The sequence below is a fragment of the Podarcis filfolensis genome (assembly GCF_964270895.1).
Source record: "Podarcis filfolensis genome assembly, chromosome: Z".
Lineage (NCBI taxonomy): Eukaryota > Metazoa > Chordata > Lepidosauria > Squamata > Lacertidae > Podarcis > Podarcis filfolensis.
In genome coordinates, this window is record NC_139617.1 from 35,971,121 (window position 1) to 35,990,347 (window position 19,227).

The window sequence follows — 19,227 nt, forward strand, 5'->3', positions numbered from 1 at the left end:
ACCTGCTATCCCTGGGAGGTTGATAATGATCATACACATCACTTGACTGGAAAAGGTTCCTCACCCTTACCCTAAAGGTAAAGGTAAAGGGACCCCTGACCATTAGGTCCAGTCATGGCCAACTCTGGGGTTGCGGTGCTCATCTCGCTTTACTGGCCGAGGGAGCTGGTGCTTTTGAAGTGCTAGGTGGGCAGGAACAGGGACTGAGCAATGGGAGCTCACCCCTTCGTGGGGATTCAAACCGCCGACCTTCTGATCAGCAAGTCCTAGGCTCTGTGGTTTAACCCACAGCGCCACCCGTGTCCCTCACCCCTACCCTACCTGATACGTAATCCTTTTTTTAAAAAAAGGACAAGTTTCTGGTCCTCAAGAGGAACAGCGACGAAGCTGTAACTGGAGCCTCCTATCGAAAGCACCCCAACTAAGCATGATGTAAGAAGAGACTGGCTGCTGGATCAGGCCAAACAGTGGCCTCAGTGTGAAGCCCCAGTACAGGAACTAAGCACAGCGGCCACTCTCCCCACTTGTGATTCACAGTAATTGGTATTACCTCTGACAGTGGAGGTAGGGCACAAGAGTCCTGCTGGATCAGGCCAATGGCCTATCTAGTCCAACATCCCATTCTCTCCCCACCTGTGATCTTTAGTGTTCAGCAAAGGTACTTGCTTGGAATGGGGAAGCACATCGGGGGCAGCCCCATGTGGTTTAATATTTGAGATGAGAGGGGGAAGGAGAGGGCTCACCTCTCTGCCTCACTGAGCCGCTTGATGCTATGGAACCAGACCACAAAGCGATCTTCCTGCGTGAAGTTGTAGTTGTTGCAGGCTGACTGGAGCAGTTTGATCTGGGCGATGACTTCAAACTCCTGCAGGTGGAGAGTGGGGGTGGGGGAAAGCAGGGTTAAACTTGGCTCTCCATACACTTCCTTGCTAGCCCAGAAATATCATTGTAAGGGGTCCTATAGCACCCTTCACTGACCTACAGCCTTCCAGAGTTTCTGGACTACAACTCCTATCAGACCTGGCTGATAAGTCACAAAGCGTATAAAAAGTATTAATGAAACAGGGCAGAGTGCTGTCGTTTACGGTGCCTGCCAGCCACTTTCCCATCATACTCCGTTCCATCCCCCAGCCAGCCATGCCCTCCTCCCAGTATACTCCATTCCATCCCCCTACCCACCTCCATTTTCTGGTTCCTCAACCCCACTGAGCTATAGAGCAATTCTATGGCCATTGAGAATGCTCAGTGCTTGAAAGCCTCAGTTTGGTATGCTGGTTTTATTCTATCCCTTGTTTATGGCTGCTGCACTTTATTGAGAATTTAAAGCCACCTATAAAACGTTTGCTATTCATCATAAAGTTGGTTAAAAACAACAACAGTTCTCACCTTCCTCCTTTTCTCAAAGTTGATCAGGCCAGCCTGAAAGAAAAGAAAAGCAGGTTGTTAAAACCCAGGGACTGCCCACCCTGTCCCCAGCTGCCCACCGGTTCAATTTCTGAGTATCCAAAATGTGGAAAAACTTTAAGAATAGGTAAGTTTGCAGCAAAAACAACAGATTCAAGGACCTAATCAGAAAACTCTACTTTTCTGCAACCATCACTGGATTGTTGCTTTTTAGAAGGGAGAGTGGAGTGCGTTCTAAGCATGATAGCATGATGTGATTCGTAAAAAAGAAGGATTATGAAATGAACCTGGAGATGCCAGGGATTGAACCCAGAACCTTCTGCATGCAACACAGATGCCCTACCAATGAGCCACAAGCCTTTGCTGTGCTATGTTTAACATGGGTGAGGAACCTATGGCCCTCCAAATGTTGCTGGAGTCGCATCAGGCCCAGGCAGCATTGTGTAATGGTCAGAGATGACGGAGAAAACCACAAGACTCATTTCTCAATGGCACTTGCATTTCAGATTTTCAGCTGTTCTTGTTTTGGCGATGCTGTTTAGGCTTGCAGTTGAAATGGTTTCCCAATAACAAAAAAATGCATTTAGGCACCCCTTTAAAAGCTGTAGGAAGCAACAAATGTCCACCAGGGGGCAGTGTGACTACAGGTAAAAATATCTGCTCATGTGAGACTCTTAGGGAGACCTTATAAGGTTCCATCATGGAAACATTATGCAGTGGTGTGCCATTTCTTTACAGGAAAAAAATCAGCGCAACAGGGAATGTGGCAAAGGAAAGATTAGTTTGCTTGAAAGAGGGAGAAGGGGAAAGGCTTGGTGATACTTACATCCACGTAGTCCTTCATGGCTGTGTCCAGCATCACTAAGTCAGTGAGGAAGGTGCCCAGGTAAGGGATGGTGCCTTGCATCACGCCCTGTAACAGGAGCCGAGGGGTTAAGATCACTGAGAGAGCCACCGTGTCCAGAAAGGCCCAACATGGGATGGTTAAAAAATGAGAGATAAGGAAGCTTTGGCCCTCTGGAATTCAGCTCCCTATGTTTCTGGGTCACTGGCAATGCTTGTAGGGGCTGATGGGAAGTGTAGTTCAGCCATGTCTGGAGGGCCAAAGCTTCCCCGCCTGTAATAAACAGGATTTCCACCACCATACATCAGGACCAAAGGTTCCACAAAATATGGAGTGCACCAAGGTCCCCTGGGCTTGATCTAGGAAGAGGTATTCCCTCCACTCTCATTATAGAGGCAGCCTTCCTTCTTTTGCTAGCAGAAAGGAATGCTGCAACTTAGATCAGCAGGCCTCCAGCCCTCCAGACATTGCTGGACTACAACTCCCATCATCCCTGATTATTGGCCAGTGCTAGCAGCAAGGGCTGATGGGAGTTTGAGTTCTGGAGGGCCACAGAGGTTCCTTACCCCTGGCTTAGAAGGATCAAGTGAGAAGGTGAAATGAAAAACCTATTTCTCTAACCAAGAATCTGAAAGTCTGCTGATATCTCCAAATAGCACAGACTGATGAATCTGGCTGGGTATTTCTTTATTGCATTTATATCCCATCTTTCCTCCAAGGAGCTCAAGGTGGCATACATAGTTCTCTTCCTGTTCTACCCACACAACAACCCTGTGAGGTGGGTTAGGGTGGCCTGGGGATCTGAATCCTGACCTCCCAAGTCCTAGTCTGGCACCCTAACCACTACACCACACAGCCTCTCTGGTAGAAAGCGGTGTCCTATAAAACACCATATTCGACTCACCATCTCCCGCTGCTGCTGCTGCCGTTTCTGAGCCCTCTTTGGGTTAATCTCTAGGGTGGCGAACTTGGAGGTCCCCTCCTGCATTGCCAAGGAAAGAGAGACAGGGAACCATTAATATGAGAGTCTGGGTGAACAGCTTTCTTTTGAGATGACTGCAGTAATTATTAATAAACCAGAGTGGCAGGAGGTCCTCAGTCCCTGGTGGCATCTCCAGGTAGGCCTGGAAAAGACTATGCCGCCCCTGCCTGAAACCCCGGAGAAGTGCTGCCAGTCAGTGTAGACAATAGTGAGCAAGATGGACTGAGCATCTGATTCCGTATAATGAGGATCTGACTCAGTAGAAGACAGCTTCTTATTTATTTCAACCTCTTATTCAGAACTACGAGGACTAGAATCTTAGTTCATTTTTAGGGGAAGGGCCATGCTCACTGCTACAGCATATGCTGTGAGTGCATAAGGTCCTAGGTTCAATCCCCAATGGTCTCTCCAGGTAGGGCTAGTGTGGCCCAAAGCACAGCCAAGGGCCACAGGTGGACCTCAAAACCTTTTCTGGAAGCCCTTGGCAACATTTAACACCCCCCCCAAAAGTTGTGCTGCCTTCCCAAAGCCGGGTAAGCAATGTGCTGGTTTGGAGAAGGTAGCACGAGGGCTGGGGGCTTCAAATTTTGGCCATGGTACCCCCATGTCACGGGATGCGGGTGGCGCAGTGGGTTAAACCACAGAGCCTAGGACTTGCCGATCAGAAGGCCGGTGGTTCAAATCCCCACGACGGGGTGAGCTCCCGTTGCTCGGTCCCAGCTCCTGCCAACCTAGCAGTTCAAAAGCACGTCAAAGTGCAAGTAGATAAATAGGTACCGCTGCAGCGGGAAGGTAAACGGTGTTTCCGTGCGCTGCTCTGGTTCGCCAGAAGCGGCTTAGTCATGCTGGCCACATGACCCGGAAGCTGTACGCCGGCTCCCTCGGCCAATAAAGTGAGATGAGCGTCGCAACCCCAGAGTCGGTCACGATTGGACATAATGGTCAGGGGTCCCTTTAACCTTTACCTACCCCCATGTCAAAATAGTATTGCCGCCCACCCAGTATGAAAAGTTGGACAGCCCTGGTAGAAAGGCTTCCTGCTTTAACCCCTGGGGAGCTGCTGACAGTCAGCGTAGGAAATACTGAGCTTGATAAATCAACGGTCTGACTTACAACCAGTATCAGGCAGCCTCCTATATTTCCTATGCAACAGTTTTTATATACGCAATTGTATTGTTCATGTACGTTTAAAGTAGATTAAAGTGTTTGCAGGCTTGAAGAATCAGGCTTTCTGCAGTTAGGGAAGTGATGGGGAAATGCTTTGAAAAGTGTGGACAACTGATTAAAGGAGGTATGACTAGATGACCCTTTAAGCTCTAAAATTCTATGATTCTAAGATGCATAGTCGCACAGTGCAAGCAGATTAATGCTCACTTATGTGTAAGCACACCACCATTAAATCAGAGCAAATGATCAGAGGCCAGATTATGATCTACGCTCTGCAGAAACTCTGTGCAAGAAAAGCCTGGATCAACTGCAGGAATAATGGAATCATGGAAGCAGGAGAGCATTTAAAAACTGACTACAGGGTAGGGTGTCACCCAGGCTCCGGGTCGCAAACCCTGCCCATCGCTTAGATGGATGAGCAGTAATTCTGGGAAAGCTTTGATTGCAGTCTGCTGATAAGAAAAGGGAATCCCTCTGGGATGACTCAATCAGTAGAGAAGCAGATGATAACTCAGGACCATGGGTTTGAGCTGCACATTGCGCAAAAGATTCCTACATTGCAGGGGGTTGGACTAGATGACTCTCGTGGTCCCTCTCAACTTTACGATTCTATGATTTTCTCCTCCCTGGTACTTATCTCTCACCCTCATCATCCTCACAAGGGGACTCCTTAGCAGCTGAGCCCAGGAGGTGTCCAAGCCAAGCAGTGAAGAACTTAAAAACAGCTGTCTCTGTCCAGTTTGCTGCAACAGCGTTAAAGGAGGCACGACCCATTCCCTAGCAGAAGAGGGGGATGGGAAGATCTCTCTCTGGATTTACAGTAGATCAACAAAAGGCTTCTGGTTCTCAGGTCACTTCCAGACATCCTGTTTCTTAAGCCTTCATCCTGATTTGTCCGCACCAAGTTATTGTGAGTTTTTAAGATAACTGTTTTGCCGAGCATTATGCCGTCCATTATTTACTGAGAGTTACTCCTTGAAGTTTGCCCAAGGTCACACTCAGGTTGCTTCGTGACTGAGTGGGGAGGATTTGAACCCTGGTCTCCCAGGCCCTAGTCTGAGACACTCAGGTATCTTTGCTAATCTTTTTATACAACTGTCTTTTTATCTGATATCTTTGCTAATCTACTTCAAACAACCCAGGGATTTCTCCCAAGAAATCCTGATCTACCTTGTGACCAGTGGTGCAGGAAGGGGGGTACAGTGGGTGTGGGCCGCCTCGGGTGTCATCACTGAGGGGTGTGTGTGTGATAAAATGGCAAAAATATGAGTTTTTAAAATAATAAATAAAAATTGGGCTCACGAAACTTTTTAGTTCAGTCAACAAACACAACTAAATGTGGCTGGCACTGGGCGCCACACTGCGGGGGCCGGCACTTACCGCGGGGCCTAAAGTGTGCCTGAGCCATGCCTCTCTCCTGGGAGTGACGCGGTGGCTTGGGTGCCTGCAGGCTCTGCGCTGCCTGAAACAGTAGTGTGGGGCTTGCGTCTGCCCACCGCCTCTCCCCCAGCCACCCTACAGCTGAGGGGGAGGCGGCGGAGAGGTTTTGTGCAGTGCGCTCTGCCCTGGCTCACCCTGCCCCCATAGGTGGCATGCCCCGCCCCCAGGTGCAGGGCCCGTGTGCCGCCCTGGGCACCCGAGCAGCTAGTTACGCCATTGCTTGATACCTATCTCCAAGTTGGCCAGAGAGAGAGGAAAAATCACACAACCACTCCATTTTCATGGAGGCTAAATGGACCACAGAAGTGAGTGGTGATTTTTGGCCTACCTCTTTAGAAAAACCCTTTCGGATCCTCTAAGAGACAACTTCGCTATGTCTTTGCAGAATCCAGCTGCTTTGTATTTAATCCATTAATTGGTGGAGTAAAAAACCCCTGAGGAGTGGTTGCCAGACTAAAACATCTCTAAAGGTGAGGACAGGAGTAATGGAAAGAGGGTGGGAGTCTCACTTAGCAACTTCCATGACAACGGATGTATAAAGCAAACAGCCAAATGCCAACAGTACAGATACTGACCAATCAGTGCTGCACATAGGAGGATTTTAGGGTGAAGCTGTAGACATCATTTCTTGCCCACCCCCAGCAAAGAAAAGCATATTCCAAATGAATGCCTGTCACCCAATAAAATCTTCCACCTGACTTCACCCCAAAACGGGTAACGGATCTCATCGATCAGTCACTTCACAACATTCCTGCCCAGGGCAAATGAAAGAAAGCTTTCAGGCATCAGTGGGACCAAACCGATCAAGCACATGTGTCTTGCAGATTTCTTTACTTTTTATTATTAGCAGGTACAGTGGTACCTCGGGTTAAGAACTTAATTCATTCTGGAGGTCTGTTCTTAACCTGAAACTATTCTTAACCTGAGGCACCACTTTAGCTAATGGGGCCTTCTGCTGCTGCCACACAAATTCTGTTCTCATCCTGAGGTAAAGTTCTTAACCCGAGGTACTATTTCTGGGTTAGCAGAGTCTGTAACCCGAAGTGTCTGTAACTATAGGTACCACTGTATTTTAAAAGCAGGCATCTTACCTTAATGAGAAGCTCCCGACTCAAGGAATGGTTGTTCTCGTCTGAGAAGATTTCTGACAGCTCGTGGAAAGTGCGGAAGCTTTCTCTGTCAAGAGGGAACAAGGGTATCACTAAAACAAGGTACTTCTGCTTTCAACAAGTCTTCTAAACTGGAGATTTATATCCCACTTGGTATCTATATTGGTTTCGAAAACATTTTTACGTATGCCATTGCTTTAACTGTATTTTATACACATAATGTTTTAAATCACTTTTACATAACACAATACTGCATTGCAGCGGGTTGGTCTAGATGACCCTTGGGATCCCTTCCAACTCCACAATTTCACAAGTCCATGATTGCTCTAGTCAATTACAGGAAGGCCATAGTTCAGTTACAGAGCACCTGTTCTGCATGCAGAAAGTCCCAGGTTCAACCCCCAATGACATCTCCAGATAGGGCTGGGAAAGAACCCTAATGCGACACTCCAGAGAGCTGCTGCCAGTCAGTGTAGACAACACTGAACTAGATGGATCTGTTCCAACTCAGTATCAGACAGCTTCCTACATTTCCCATGTCACTGTTTTTTATAGACACCACCATATTGTGGATTTGCTTCAAGATGCTTCCCAGGAAGCACTTCGATATGCATGGATTTCACAAATCCTTACAACAGCCATCACACTGTGCAGCAAGCCGATGCTATTATCCCTGTGCTGCAGGTATGAGTTTGAAATAACAGTTGCCTTGCCTGCAACCGCTCAGTGAATGTGTAGCAGAGGCAAGATCTGAGATGGAAGACTTGGTGGTGCTAACACCCAAGACGGATTTGCATTGCATGCACTTTCTCCCCCTGCACCCAAATTCTTCCTTCATACCCTACTCACCGGGAGACCTCATCCCATGTCTTCTTCAACCTGTGAACAGCGTTGCATTGCAGGGCAGAGAGAATGGCCCGGAGGGAAGAGAAATTCTTTAGGATCCGGCATTCCTGGCGGAGCACAAGGAAAAACAGTGGGCGTTAGAAAGAGCTAGAAAGAGGAGATACACACACAGAGGTTTAAAAAAACCCTTATTGTGGGTTAAGGGCTAGGCAGTTGTTTCCTGGATCTTCTGCCCAGCATTTGAACTGCTATCTTAATTTCCTGAAATGGATTAAGTTCTGTGGCATATACGTGTGTGTGTGTGTGTGTGTGTGTGTGTGGGAGAGAGAGAGAGAGAGAGAGAGAGAGAGAGAGAGAGAAAGAGAGAGAGAGAGAGAAAGAGAAAGAGAGAGAGATTTGCATTCAGGTGACCCAAATATTGCAGTCAAAAGGAAATGCAAATTAAAACTCCCCGGTTACAGGTAACAAACTAAAAACCTGTTGCCTATGTTGAGTTTTGCTGCACTTAACAGCAGCGTTAGTAGCGAAGAACGTAAAAATGTAAGAAGAGCCTTGCTGGATCAGGCCACTGGTCCAGCATCCTGTTCTCACACTGGCCAACTAGATACCCTGTTGAGAAGCCTAAAAGCAGGACTTGCTTGTGATCCCCAGCAACTGGAGTTCAGAGGCATCCTGCCTCTTGGCAGTGGAAGCAGAGCATAGCCATTGTGGCTAGTAGCTGTTGGTAGCCCTTCTCCTCCACGAATCAGCCTAATCCTCTTTTAAAGCCACCCATGTTGGTGGCAGTCACTGTCTTCTGTGGTGAGGACTAGAAACTTGATCGAAAAGAAACACCCCCCCCCAAAAAAACCAACAACAACCACCCATGTTCTTGAAATGCCCCATTCCAAAACATACTTTGGATTGAGTCCCATCTCAAACCACAATACTATTTATTTATTTTTTTGGAGGGGTCTACAGCCAAGCAACCTACCCGAGCTACTTGAATCCAGTGGTCCACCACCTTGGCTCTTTGCTGTGGCTTCAGGGCCCGGTCCCCAAGGCAAGTTGAAATGATGCAGTTGGTGACACGGTTAAACTGGGAGACGGTCGCCCGGATGGTGGGGGCCAAGTGCTCCTTGCCTTTCTTGTCCCGCTGGGACCAGATGCAGCCAAGGCAGTGATAGGGAACCACCTTTTTGAAAAGCTCCTGCAACAGAGAGGCATTAAGACAAGGATCAGGAAAAGCAAGGATGGAGGCTTGAAGAGGGCAAGATGTCATTCATTTGCAGTGGAGGCTCGGGTTGCGGACGTGATCCATGCAGGAGGCATGTTCGCAACTTGCAGTGCCACGTCTGCACATGTGTGGGTTGCGATTCGGCGCTTCTGTGCATGCACAAAGAGTGATTTAGAGGGTCCGTGCATGTGCCGAAACCCGGCAGTAACCCGTTCTGGTACTTCCAGGTTCAGCACAGTGTGCAACCAGAAAATGCACAACCTGAAGCGTCTATAACCCGAAGTATGACTGTATTTAGAAATTTAATGCCCTTTCCAAGGGTTTTGGAGGAGGAGGAACATAAGCACATTAGAACATTCTACTGGATGCATCTTGTCCAGCATCTTTTTCACACAGCGACTAGCCAGATGTCCACAAGGGTGACCTGAGCACAACAGCATTCTCCCCTCCTGCGGTTTCCAGCGACTTGGTACCCAGAGGCATGGCTAAGCTGCCTAAGGCTTTATAAGCCCAAACTGAATTGAAACTGGAAGAAACTGATAGCCAGCGCAGCCAGGTTGGTACCCATGTCATATGCTCATTCCATCTAGTCCTAGTGGGAAATCTGGCTGCTGAACTCTGCATTAGTTGCAGTTTCCAAAAAAAGTCTTCAAGGCCAGCCCCACGCAGCAATCTAACTCAGAGTAATATCTTATATAAGAGAGAGGGTGGGGGGATTGTCACAGAAAGCACGCCCAGGCTGAATCAGACACTCACGGCATCCATTAGTGTGAATTGTTCGGCCACCATCTCCGGCGAGAAAGAGAGGAAATCTAGCTTGCCTTCTCCTAGCCCATTCTCCTCTTCTAGCCGCAGGGTGCAGCTGGCATGGTCCACAGCTGGGAGAGACAAGGGGACAGAGTCAAGGCATGGAGCAACCGGCTGGAAGGCCAGCAGAGGACAGGGCATCTGCCACCGCTCCCTGACCCCCAGCCCAATCTAAGCACAGATCAGAGGGGCTATAAAAGGAAGTGGCAGAGAACACCCTTCACAGGCAGAATTCATGGAGTCAGGCTGAGACCATCTCCAAAGCTGAAGGCAGCTGCTGCCAGTCAAACTAGAGACTATAGGCACTCCTGATTTTGCATGTGTTCAAAGAACGTGTGACTATGCATGCATGGGCCGTTTTTGGATCAGCCACAACGGGGGCGTAACGAGCTTATGTGTGCTCCATGATGTCCTGGTATGCATCCCCTGCACAAATCAAGGGTTGCCTGCACATGTCCCACCCACCCCACCCACCAATGGCCATTTTGGACGATAGCTGTAGTCCAAAATCTCTGGAGGGCACCAGGTTGGTGAAGTTTAGCCTGTATGATGGAAGGGGGCCATCGCTCAGCTGTAGGGCAAAAGTCTTGCATCTGCAAGGCTCCAAGTCCAGTCCTCGGGATATCCAGATAAACGGAATTGGGGTGGTGGGGGAGAATCCTCTCTGCCTGCCTGTGACCTTGCAGAGCTGCTGCCAGTCAGAGTTAGTGGCCCTGGGGTATGTGGAACGACTGGCCAATGCACTGGAATGCAGCTGCTTAATCTTAATCTGGCCTTTCTTGCCTATGGAGCTCAGGCAGCCTGCCCCACCCACTCCTGCTTACTATCTTATCTCCACAACAACCCTGTGAGGTAGGCTAAGCTGAGAGAGAGAAAGAGAGAGAGAGAGAAGCCCTGCTCACCTTCCGCCTCCACCTCGGCCCGCTCCTGCTGCTGGAACTGCGTGAAGAGGATGCGGGCTCTCCGCTCCAGGTCTGAGCCTGGGATGTTGAGCCGCACATAAATTATCAGCTGCTTCAGGCAGGCGTAGTCCGGAGGCTTGCGGAAGTCTTCGGAGTACTGATCCAGCCAGGCACCCAGGATGGACGAGATGGTGCTGAGGAGGAGGAGGAAGAATAAGAAGTTGGGCTTCCTCCACAAGCCAGGCCAATGGGCGTTTCAGAGGGTTGCATTGCACCCAAAAAAGGGGGGGTTTGACCTTTAGCCTTGAGGGGTGGGGATCCTCCGGCCCATGGACCTAATTGCTCCTCCCCTTTTGACTAAGTCCCATGCCCTATGTATGTGACACCCCAGGTATGGGGGCAGGTAACTCTGCAACTGAGCCAAAGGAGGCAATGGTCGCTGATTGTCCACATGGGCATCTGACATCGGGCTGGTATCAGGTGACTGACAGATTGGCAGCCCCGGGGGGAGGCATGGGAAGTTGAGGATCTGTGGCCCTCTGGCTGGATCCAATCCCTCACCCCCACTTCCATGCCCAGAATCCAGGCTGAAGAAGGGTTCCTCACCCCTGTCCTGGGGTAAACCACTTCTGAATCTTTTACTGTCTCTCTCTCACACACAAAATATTGCCATGCTGTTTAGAAACCTGAGGAAGTTGCCCAGCACTCCATCCCTGCTAAGGTATCCAAGATGGCAGCCTCCAGTTGTTGTTGGACTACAACTCCCATCAGCCCCTACTAGTTTGTTCAATGGTGAGGGAATGATGGGAGTTGAGGTCCAATGATGTCTGGGGAGTACTACCTTGGCTACCCCCTGCGCCATCACTCACAGGCCAGACACTTACTTTTTCAGCTCCAGTCTCTCGTCCACTGCATGCCTGGGGTGGTCTCCGTTGACGTTGAGGTGCAGTTTGCCATATCTAGAGGACCAGGGAAAGCCAATCAAAGCTTTGCAATGCATACATATACGTTTCAGGGATTACTGGACGCCCACTTGCCCCCCAAACAGTTCCAACTACCAGCATGGTCAGGCTGGTGGAAACTGTATTATTGTTTCATTTCATTTATGAATCACCCCCCATGAGCTGTCCCACAAAGCAATTTAGAATAAAACAACATTGCATTGGGTAAAAAAAGAATAAAGACTCTCATCCTCATCCATAGTGGATTTTGTACAGGGCTTTTAGAATAACCTTTCTGAGGTAATAACTGCCATTTTTATCAATCACTGTTTATTTCACCAACAAATTGCTCCTCCTCATCCAGAAGTGATTTACCAAAAAAGCAATTATGAATATAAAAGTGGTTTAAAACCATGGCTCATCCATAAAAATCAATCCAGTGGGGTTCAAGATTTTGGAAGGCTTTCATCGTCAGCAGGTGCCAAAAAGACAGTAGGAAAGGCACTTGTCTGATATGCAATGAAATGGGGTTCCAAAAGCTGAGTGTCACCCCACTAATGGCCTAATTTTAATGGACAGGCCTCCTGGTAGGATGGCATCTGCAGAATGCCTTCTCCTGCAGAATGCAGTGATTGGCTGACTATTACTATTATTGCATTTATAACTCACTTTTTCCTTCAAGAAGCACAAGGTGGTGTACATGGTACAACCACCTTCCTATTTTACCCTCACAGCAACCCTGCGAGGTAGGTTGGGATGAGAGTGAGTGACTGGCCCAGGGTCACTCCAGTGAGCTTCATGACTCCATAGGAATTTGGACTTTGGACCCCCCAAGGTCCTAGGCTGACACTCTAACCACTATGCCAGGGGGCATATGTATGGGGAGATCTTTTAGGTATCTGAAGGAGTCCACAGCGACTACCATGCTACACCACTGACTGCTCTTCCCGACAGTAGCTTGGACTCAGGAACTGGTGTCTTACCCCACAGAGCCCCACAAGGAGAGAAAAGGCAGAAAATTACCTGTTCAGAAGGAGGTCCAGGACCTGCTTGGTCGTGGCAAAGGCACGGTATGTACAGAGGAAGATGGTGACGTAGGTGGAATCATTGCCTTTGAATGCAGAGACGAGGTATTGCACCAGCTTCTCCAGGGTCCCGGCTTTGATGGTCCGCACCTTACACGTCTCGTACAGGTTTAAGGCCGACTCGTTCTCAAACTGTGAAAGGGACAGAGAATGACATGAGCCGCTGCTTCAAGGGGAGTTGTGGAAGCCGTTCTAGTGCTTTTCCAGCTGCACTGGCTCCCGGTGGAGTACAGGGTCAGATTTAAGGTGCTGGTTTTGACCTTTAAAGCCCTTCACGGCCTAGGACCCTCGTACCTACGGGACCGCCTCTCCTGGTTTGCCTCACGGGGGACCTTAAGGTCCATATATAGCAACACCCTAGTGGTCCCGGGCCCTAAGGAAGTTAGATTAGCCTCAACCAGAGCCAGGGCCTTCTCAACACTGGCCCCGGCCTGGTGGAACGCTCTGCCTCATGAGACCAGGGCCCTGCAGGATCTGATTTCTTTCCGCAGGGCCTGTAAGACAGAGTTGCTCCACCTGGCCTTTGGCTTAGAATCAGTTTGATTCCCTCCCCCTCTTTCTTTTTCCTTTCTCGTCCTGTGAAGAGGCTGCATTCTAATGTTTTAATGTTGTATTTTAATCTTTTAAAATTGTACTTTAATCAACTTGTTTTTATTATTGGTTGTTAGCCGCCCTGAGCCTGGTCTTGGCTGGGGAGGGCGGGGTATAAATAAAAATTTATTATATTATTATTATTATTGAGCTGTGAAGGTGGGGGGGGGGGGAGACATTACCCCTCCAGATGTTGCACCGGGTAACATCACTAGGAGTAAGTGCATCTCAGGTCCAACTTCCATGTATTATCTGAGAGGCAAGGCCTCTGCTTACATGCCTCCAGCAAAGAACAGTCCTGTTCCACTGGTCAAACACTCAGAACAGCCCTGTAAGGTTGGCAACTTTAGTTGCCTCCACACCAGAGACAGGAAGTTGCACAGGTTCTGAGGTCACATCAGAACTAGCGACCTGCAAGCTCATAAAAAAGTCACTTTTGGCCACAGTGCCCTGTCTGTTCTTACAAAAGGCTGGAAGCCTTCACTTACCCCCAGCCATCGCTGCCCCTTGTTGGCTGTGTGGTGGAGCTGGACTTTCCGGAGCGAAATGCTATAGATCACGCCATCTTCCACCTCTTCTCCGATCTCCTGAGTGGAGCTCTGCAAAGGGATCAAAGAAACAGAAAGAGATGGGCAAGTGGGCCTAGCAAATAAAGCGTATGCACTGTTTTTGTCAGCTTCATGGGTACAAAATGGCAGTCCAAAAGGGATTAGCTCAGGCATAGGCAAACTCCGGCCCTCCAGATGTTTGGGACTACAATTCCCATCACCCCCGACCACTGATCCTGTTAGCTAGGGATGATGGGAATTGTAGTCCCAAACATCTGGAGGGCTGGAGTTTGCCTATGCCTGGATTAGCTGTTTTCTCCATCTCAAGGCTCCGAAGCCAAAAGGTAGCCATATTTCAAGAGAATGTCCAGATCGCAAGAGCTCCACAGAACATGGTGGATGTCCCTTATTTTGAAATACCCAAAAAATCCTGAGGTACAGGGGCTACAGCTTTTGACATGCCTACATTTTTTAAAGTTTAAAATCTATTCACTGCCATTGAATTTCAAACCAGGACAGAGCTGGGGGAATTGGGAGAACATTTGGAAATCTAAGAAAACTCTGGTAGGCACCACTAAATGCCCTTTTAACAGATAAGTGTCTGAGTTCATGGACTGGGGAAAAAATACACTTTGGAACTCCCTGCCTATTGACATCAGGCAAGTGTCTTCACTGTACTCTTTCTGGCACCTGCTTAAAACACCTTTGTTTAGATGAGCCTATCCACATATTTAGGAAGCAGAAACAAGTTCAATCTGTTTTTAGTAAATAACAATGATGAAAGATAATATATATATATATATATATAGAAAGATGTGCCAGTAGCACCTTAAAGACGAACTAAGTAAAAGCTTTCTAGGTATGAGCTTTCGTGTGTATACACACTTCTTTGGATACTGTTTTAGGTTATTGTTATTTTAATGTTTAAGAAGTCTTACATTATTGTTGCTAATTGGTAATTTTATTGTTCTATCTTTTTTTGGTAAACTGTTTCAGTGGTGATGATGATGATTTTTTTTGCCATCAAGCAGTGTATAAATTTCATTACAATTAAAAAAATTAAAATTAAAAAATCATTTGCATGTTCTCAATATGCCAGGCTGCAAAGAAGTATCGCACAGAGGCTTTTCATTTGTGGAAGCTGGTTGCGAATGACCTACTGCCACTTAACAGGGGTTGGGGTTACATGTCACAAAAGCAGGGACTACAATAAACTGTTGCTGTGTGAATTGTTTCTGTTCAGATAGATTTCTAACTAATCAACCATGCCCTTTTCCTGGATACTTTGTTCTGCTTTTACTCGCCACTCAATTTTCTCTCTGTCCCCTTCCCCTTGGGCAAACAGCATTTTGTGGTTACCGAGAATACTCAGTTCTCATTGGGCTGTTTTTGTGTGTGAGGGGGTTTCCCTCAAGGTATGTTATTGTACTTCTGCAAGCCTTGAGATTTCCCAGGAGCATGCCACACACCTTCCTCATATTTCTTCCTTGCTCCATTTTGGAAACAGAGCTGTCACAATTCGGCATCAGAGCTTGCTATTGTTATTAAGAACTTAATCTACAACTTGATCTAAGTTTACCAATCACCACAAGATTATGCCTGCAAAAATCACTGCAAAATAACTGGAAAACAATCAAATAGCATTTTTAAAACAACAACGACAACAACAACAGGAAGCTGCACATCTTACAAAGTTTACATAACATTTTAGAAAGCAGCAAAACACATGAGATATTAAGTGCACTGGAAAAAGTGACTTTATTTATAAATTAGTGGAATGATAAGATTGTTATATTTTTTTCAGCGCTTTGTTTATAGACATATAGTTATAGCTGTTTATTATGAGAACTATATGATTCCCCCCACAATAAATTTGTTCTCTTTCCATTATAAAACCTCACCCTTTAACAGATAATCAGCAAACTTTTTGAATAAATATCTTAATGGTTATGTCAAATATATCAAACAATATCCTTTCTTATATGAATGCCATTAAATGTAATCAAACTGTCACTCCCACTCTGTCTTTATATTTGATGTATCCGTACAAACTTAAGTGTTGTGCTTAGTTTTTGTAAATTTAGAAGAAGAAATCACAGCACAGAAGTGGAATCTGCAACAAATAGTTGCAGCATCGAGAGCTCACGTTCAGGATGCCAGCCAGACAGCGCACCCTCTTCCAGGATGCTCCATTCTTTCCCTCCTCCTGCATGAATTACATGCATGCCTCAACAGAACATAAAACTGGGAAAGTATGTGTGTATGGACTTTTCCAGTGTTATTTCTCCAGTTTATAGATGATGCGATTTTGGGGAGTGGGAAATTGGAAACTGCCTTCAACCAACTCAGACCACCTGGTCCACCTAAGTATTGACTGGCAGCGGCTCTCTATGGCAGAGCTTTCCAAACTGTGTGTCACGGCACGTTAGTGTGTCGGCTGCAGTGTGTAGGTGTGTCGTTGGAATGCTCCCTGCACAACCACCAGGGCTGGAAAGGAGTTAGTTTAACCTCCAGTTTGCTAGTAAAACTGAATTGCTGTGTCGCGAAATGAAGGATGTCTAGAAAGTGTGCCCCCAACATGAAAAATAAAAAAATGTCCAGGAGCACCTTAGAGACCAACTAAGTTTGATACTGAAGAATCTGAAGAAGTGTGCATGCACACGAAAGCTTATACCCAGAACAAACTTAGTTGGTCTCTAAGGTGCTACTGGACCTTCCCCCCCCCCAACTAAAACAGACCAATACGGCTACCTACCTGAAACCAACATGAAAAGTTTGCAAAGCTGATGCTCTACCACTGAGCTACAGTCTTAAGAGTGGGAGAGACCCCACAGGGCCACTTAATTACTAAAAAATGTTTGTTCCCTAATAATGAACTCAGTGTATGCACACTCCGCCCTCATGTCTTTAGAGGTGGGAGTAAGCAAATGTTTCCCTAAGGGAGGAACTCTGCCCATGCTCAGAAGTGCCCCTGGTGCCAGCATCTCTCAAACAACATAAACATTCATGCCTTGGGCAGGAAAGCGCTGTATGAGCTCAACTAGGTCCTGGAAGGTGGTAGTGGTGAAGTAAAAATGACCCCTTGACAGGAGGGGTGGAGACCTCGTCAGGAGGAACTGAGTATGCATCTATAGCAAAAGAATCAGCCCCACAGCAGGGAAAGTTACAAAACTGTTCCCTGAGCGCTGTTTGACAGAGGAGGAGGAGGAAGGTTGAAGGAAGCCAAAACCACGGGAATGGTGGGCAGTTTCCTGGAAGGCCAAGGCAGAAAACACACAAACCTCTCATTTAAGGCAAACAAAAAACAAAAACAAAACCCTTATCTTCTAGAGAAGGCACAAAAGCAGGTGGCAGCTTGAGCCGGGTCCAGACCATATCCTCTTATCAAATGACAATATGACAGATACACAGCAGCATTTGCGGAGTCATTTTATATATATTTAAAAAGTCAAAGATACTTAATGACAAATCCCAAACAGGTAAAAATTGAAATGTAAAGCCTGATTTAAAAAAACCCCAAGAGTGTGGTTAGCATGCCAGACTAGGACCTGGGAGGTCAGGATTGAAATTCCCACTCAGCCATTAATTTCATTGGGTGAATATAGCCCAGTAGGTTAGAGCAGGCATAGGCAACCTTCAGCCCTCCAGATGTTTTGGCCTACAACTCCTACAATCCTTAGATAGTAGGCCCAGATGTCAGGGATGATGGGAATTGTAGTCCAAAACATCTGGAGGGCTGAAGGTCTCCTATGCCTAGAGTGTGGTGCTGATAACACCAAGGTTGCAAGTTTGATCTCCATATGGGACAGCTGCATATTCCTGCATTGCAAGGAGTTGGACTGGAATGATTATTCTCAGGGTTACAATTCTATGATCCTATGACCTTGGGCCAGTTACTCAATATGAGCCTAACCTACCTCACAAAGTTGCTGTGAGGGTAAAATGGAGATGTGAAGAACTGTGTAAACCACCTTGTGCTCCTGAGGGCGGGGCGGGGGTGGGGAGTTGTGGAATATAAATGCAAAAAAAAGAGAGAAAGAAATGAAGCTCTGCAAAATTGTCTGTATTCAGAAGAAAACTGCATACAAAAATGTGTACGGTAGAAGCAATTTTCATAAAAACGCTGCTGGGTTTTAATGAGGACTTTTAAAAATAATACCGCAAATTGATGTGGAAATCTGGAGGAGTGAACTGAAGATTTGGAATACAGTATGAGTAACCGAGAGAAACAAGAGACCACACAAAATCTGACTCACAAGCTGCAGAACGCAGATGAGTTGGCAGATGGGAAATGGTCTCTATCTCTCTCAAACCAACTCACCACGACATCATCTTTTACTCCTGAAAATGAAACCTGCTCTTGCCTCAATCACTTCCCCCTCTTGACATCAGAAACCCAGGATTTGCCCGCTGTCAAGGGTGCTAAAAGTGCCCAGCATTAGCCAATATCTCAAGGCTGCAGGTACAGTAAATCAGAGCATCTCACAGGTTCATCACTGGCGTCAACAGTTTGGTACAGTGGTTAGTGTGTGTGACTAGGACCTGGAGACCAGGGTTTAAATCCCCACTCAGCCAGGCAGCTCACCTTGGGCCTGTCACTCACTCTCACGCTGACCTACCTCACAGGGTTGTTATAAGGATTAAATGAGGAGGAGGAGAACTATGTGCACCACTTTGAGCTCCTTGAAAGAAAGGTGGTCTGTAAATACAAGGAAGGAAGGAAGGAAGGAAGGAAGGAAGGAAGGAAGGAAGGAAGGAAGGAACTTGCAGGCTGCTTGTACAACCCTCATTTCACCAACTGTGAATTTCCATCGTGGAGGCTGTAAATCTTCATGGGACACAGACATGAATGAGACAAAAGGGAATTCTTGCTGGCTTCAAAAACTGTCATGGGGGACTTCTAGTTTATTACAGTGGTACCTTGGGTTAAGAACTTAATTCGTTCTGGAGGTCAGTTCTTAACCTGAAATTGTTCTTAACCTGAGGTATCACTTTAGCTAATGGGGCCTCTCGCTGCCACTGCACCACCACTGCATGATTTCTGTTCTCATCCTGAAGCAAAATTCTTAACCTGAGGTACTATTTCTGGGTTAGCGGAGTTTGTAACCTGAAGCATCTGTAACCTGAAGTGTCTATAACTCAAGGTACCACTGTATTCTACTGTGTTCCATTTGTATCCTCTAAACAGAGTCAAGTGGCATCCATGGTTCTCCATTTCTACCCCCACAAAAACACTGTGAGGTAGGTTAGGGTGTGTGTGTGTGTGTGTGTGTGTGTGTGTGAGAGAGAGAGAGAGAGAGAGAGAGAGAGAGAGAGAGAGAGAGAGAGAGAGAGAGATGGTAACC

General features: G+C 47.1%; 1 protein-coding gene across 7 annotated transcripts in view; it reads right to left on the bottom strand.

Moving 5' to 3' along the window:
- Positions 1–19,227, bottom strand: part of RALGDS (ral guanine nucleotide dissociation stimulator) — a 91,010-nt gene that overhangs the window by 7,348 nt on the left and 64,435 nt on the right. For all 7 annotated transcript variants that reach the window (XM_083596341.1, XM_083596339.1, XM_083596340.1 and 4 more), the window contains exons 2-13: positions 13,823–13,933; positions 12,682–12,875; positions 11,602–11,676; positions 10,718–10,911; positions 9,765–9,886; positions 8,766–8,981; positions 7,796–7,899; positions 6,929–7,013; positions 3,153–3,230; positions 2,231–2,317; positions 1,387–1,419; positions 744–865 (exon numbers count right to left, since the gene is read on the bottom strand). In XM_083596341.1, coding sequence (XP_083452467.1) covers positions 744–865; positions 1,387–1,419; positions 2,231–2,317; positions 3,153–3,230; positions 6,929–7,013; positions 7,796–7,899; positions 8,766–8,981; positions 9,765–9,886; positions 10,718–10,911; positions 11,602–11,676; positions 12,682–12,875; positions 13,823–13,933 — 1,421 coding nt within the window. The remainder of the gene's footprint in view (positions 1–743; positions 866–1,386; positions 1,420–2,230; positions 2,318–3,152; positions 3,231–6,928; positions 7,014–7,795; positions 7,900–8,765; positions 8,982–9,764; positions 9,887–10,717; positions 10,912–11,601; positions 11,677–12,681; positions 12,876–13,822; positions 13,934–19,227) is intronic.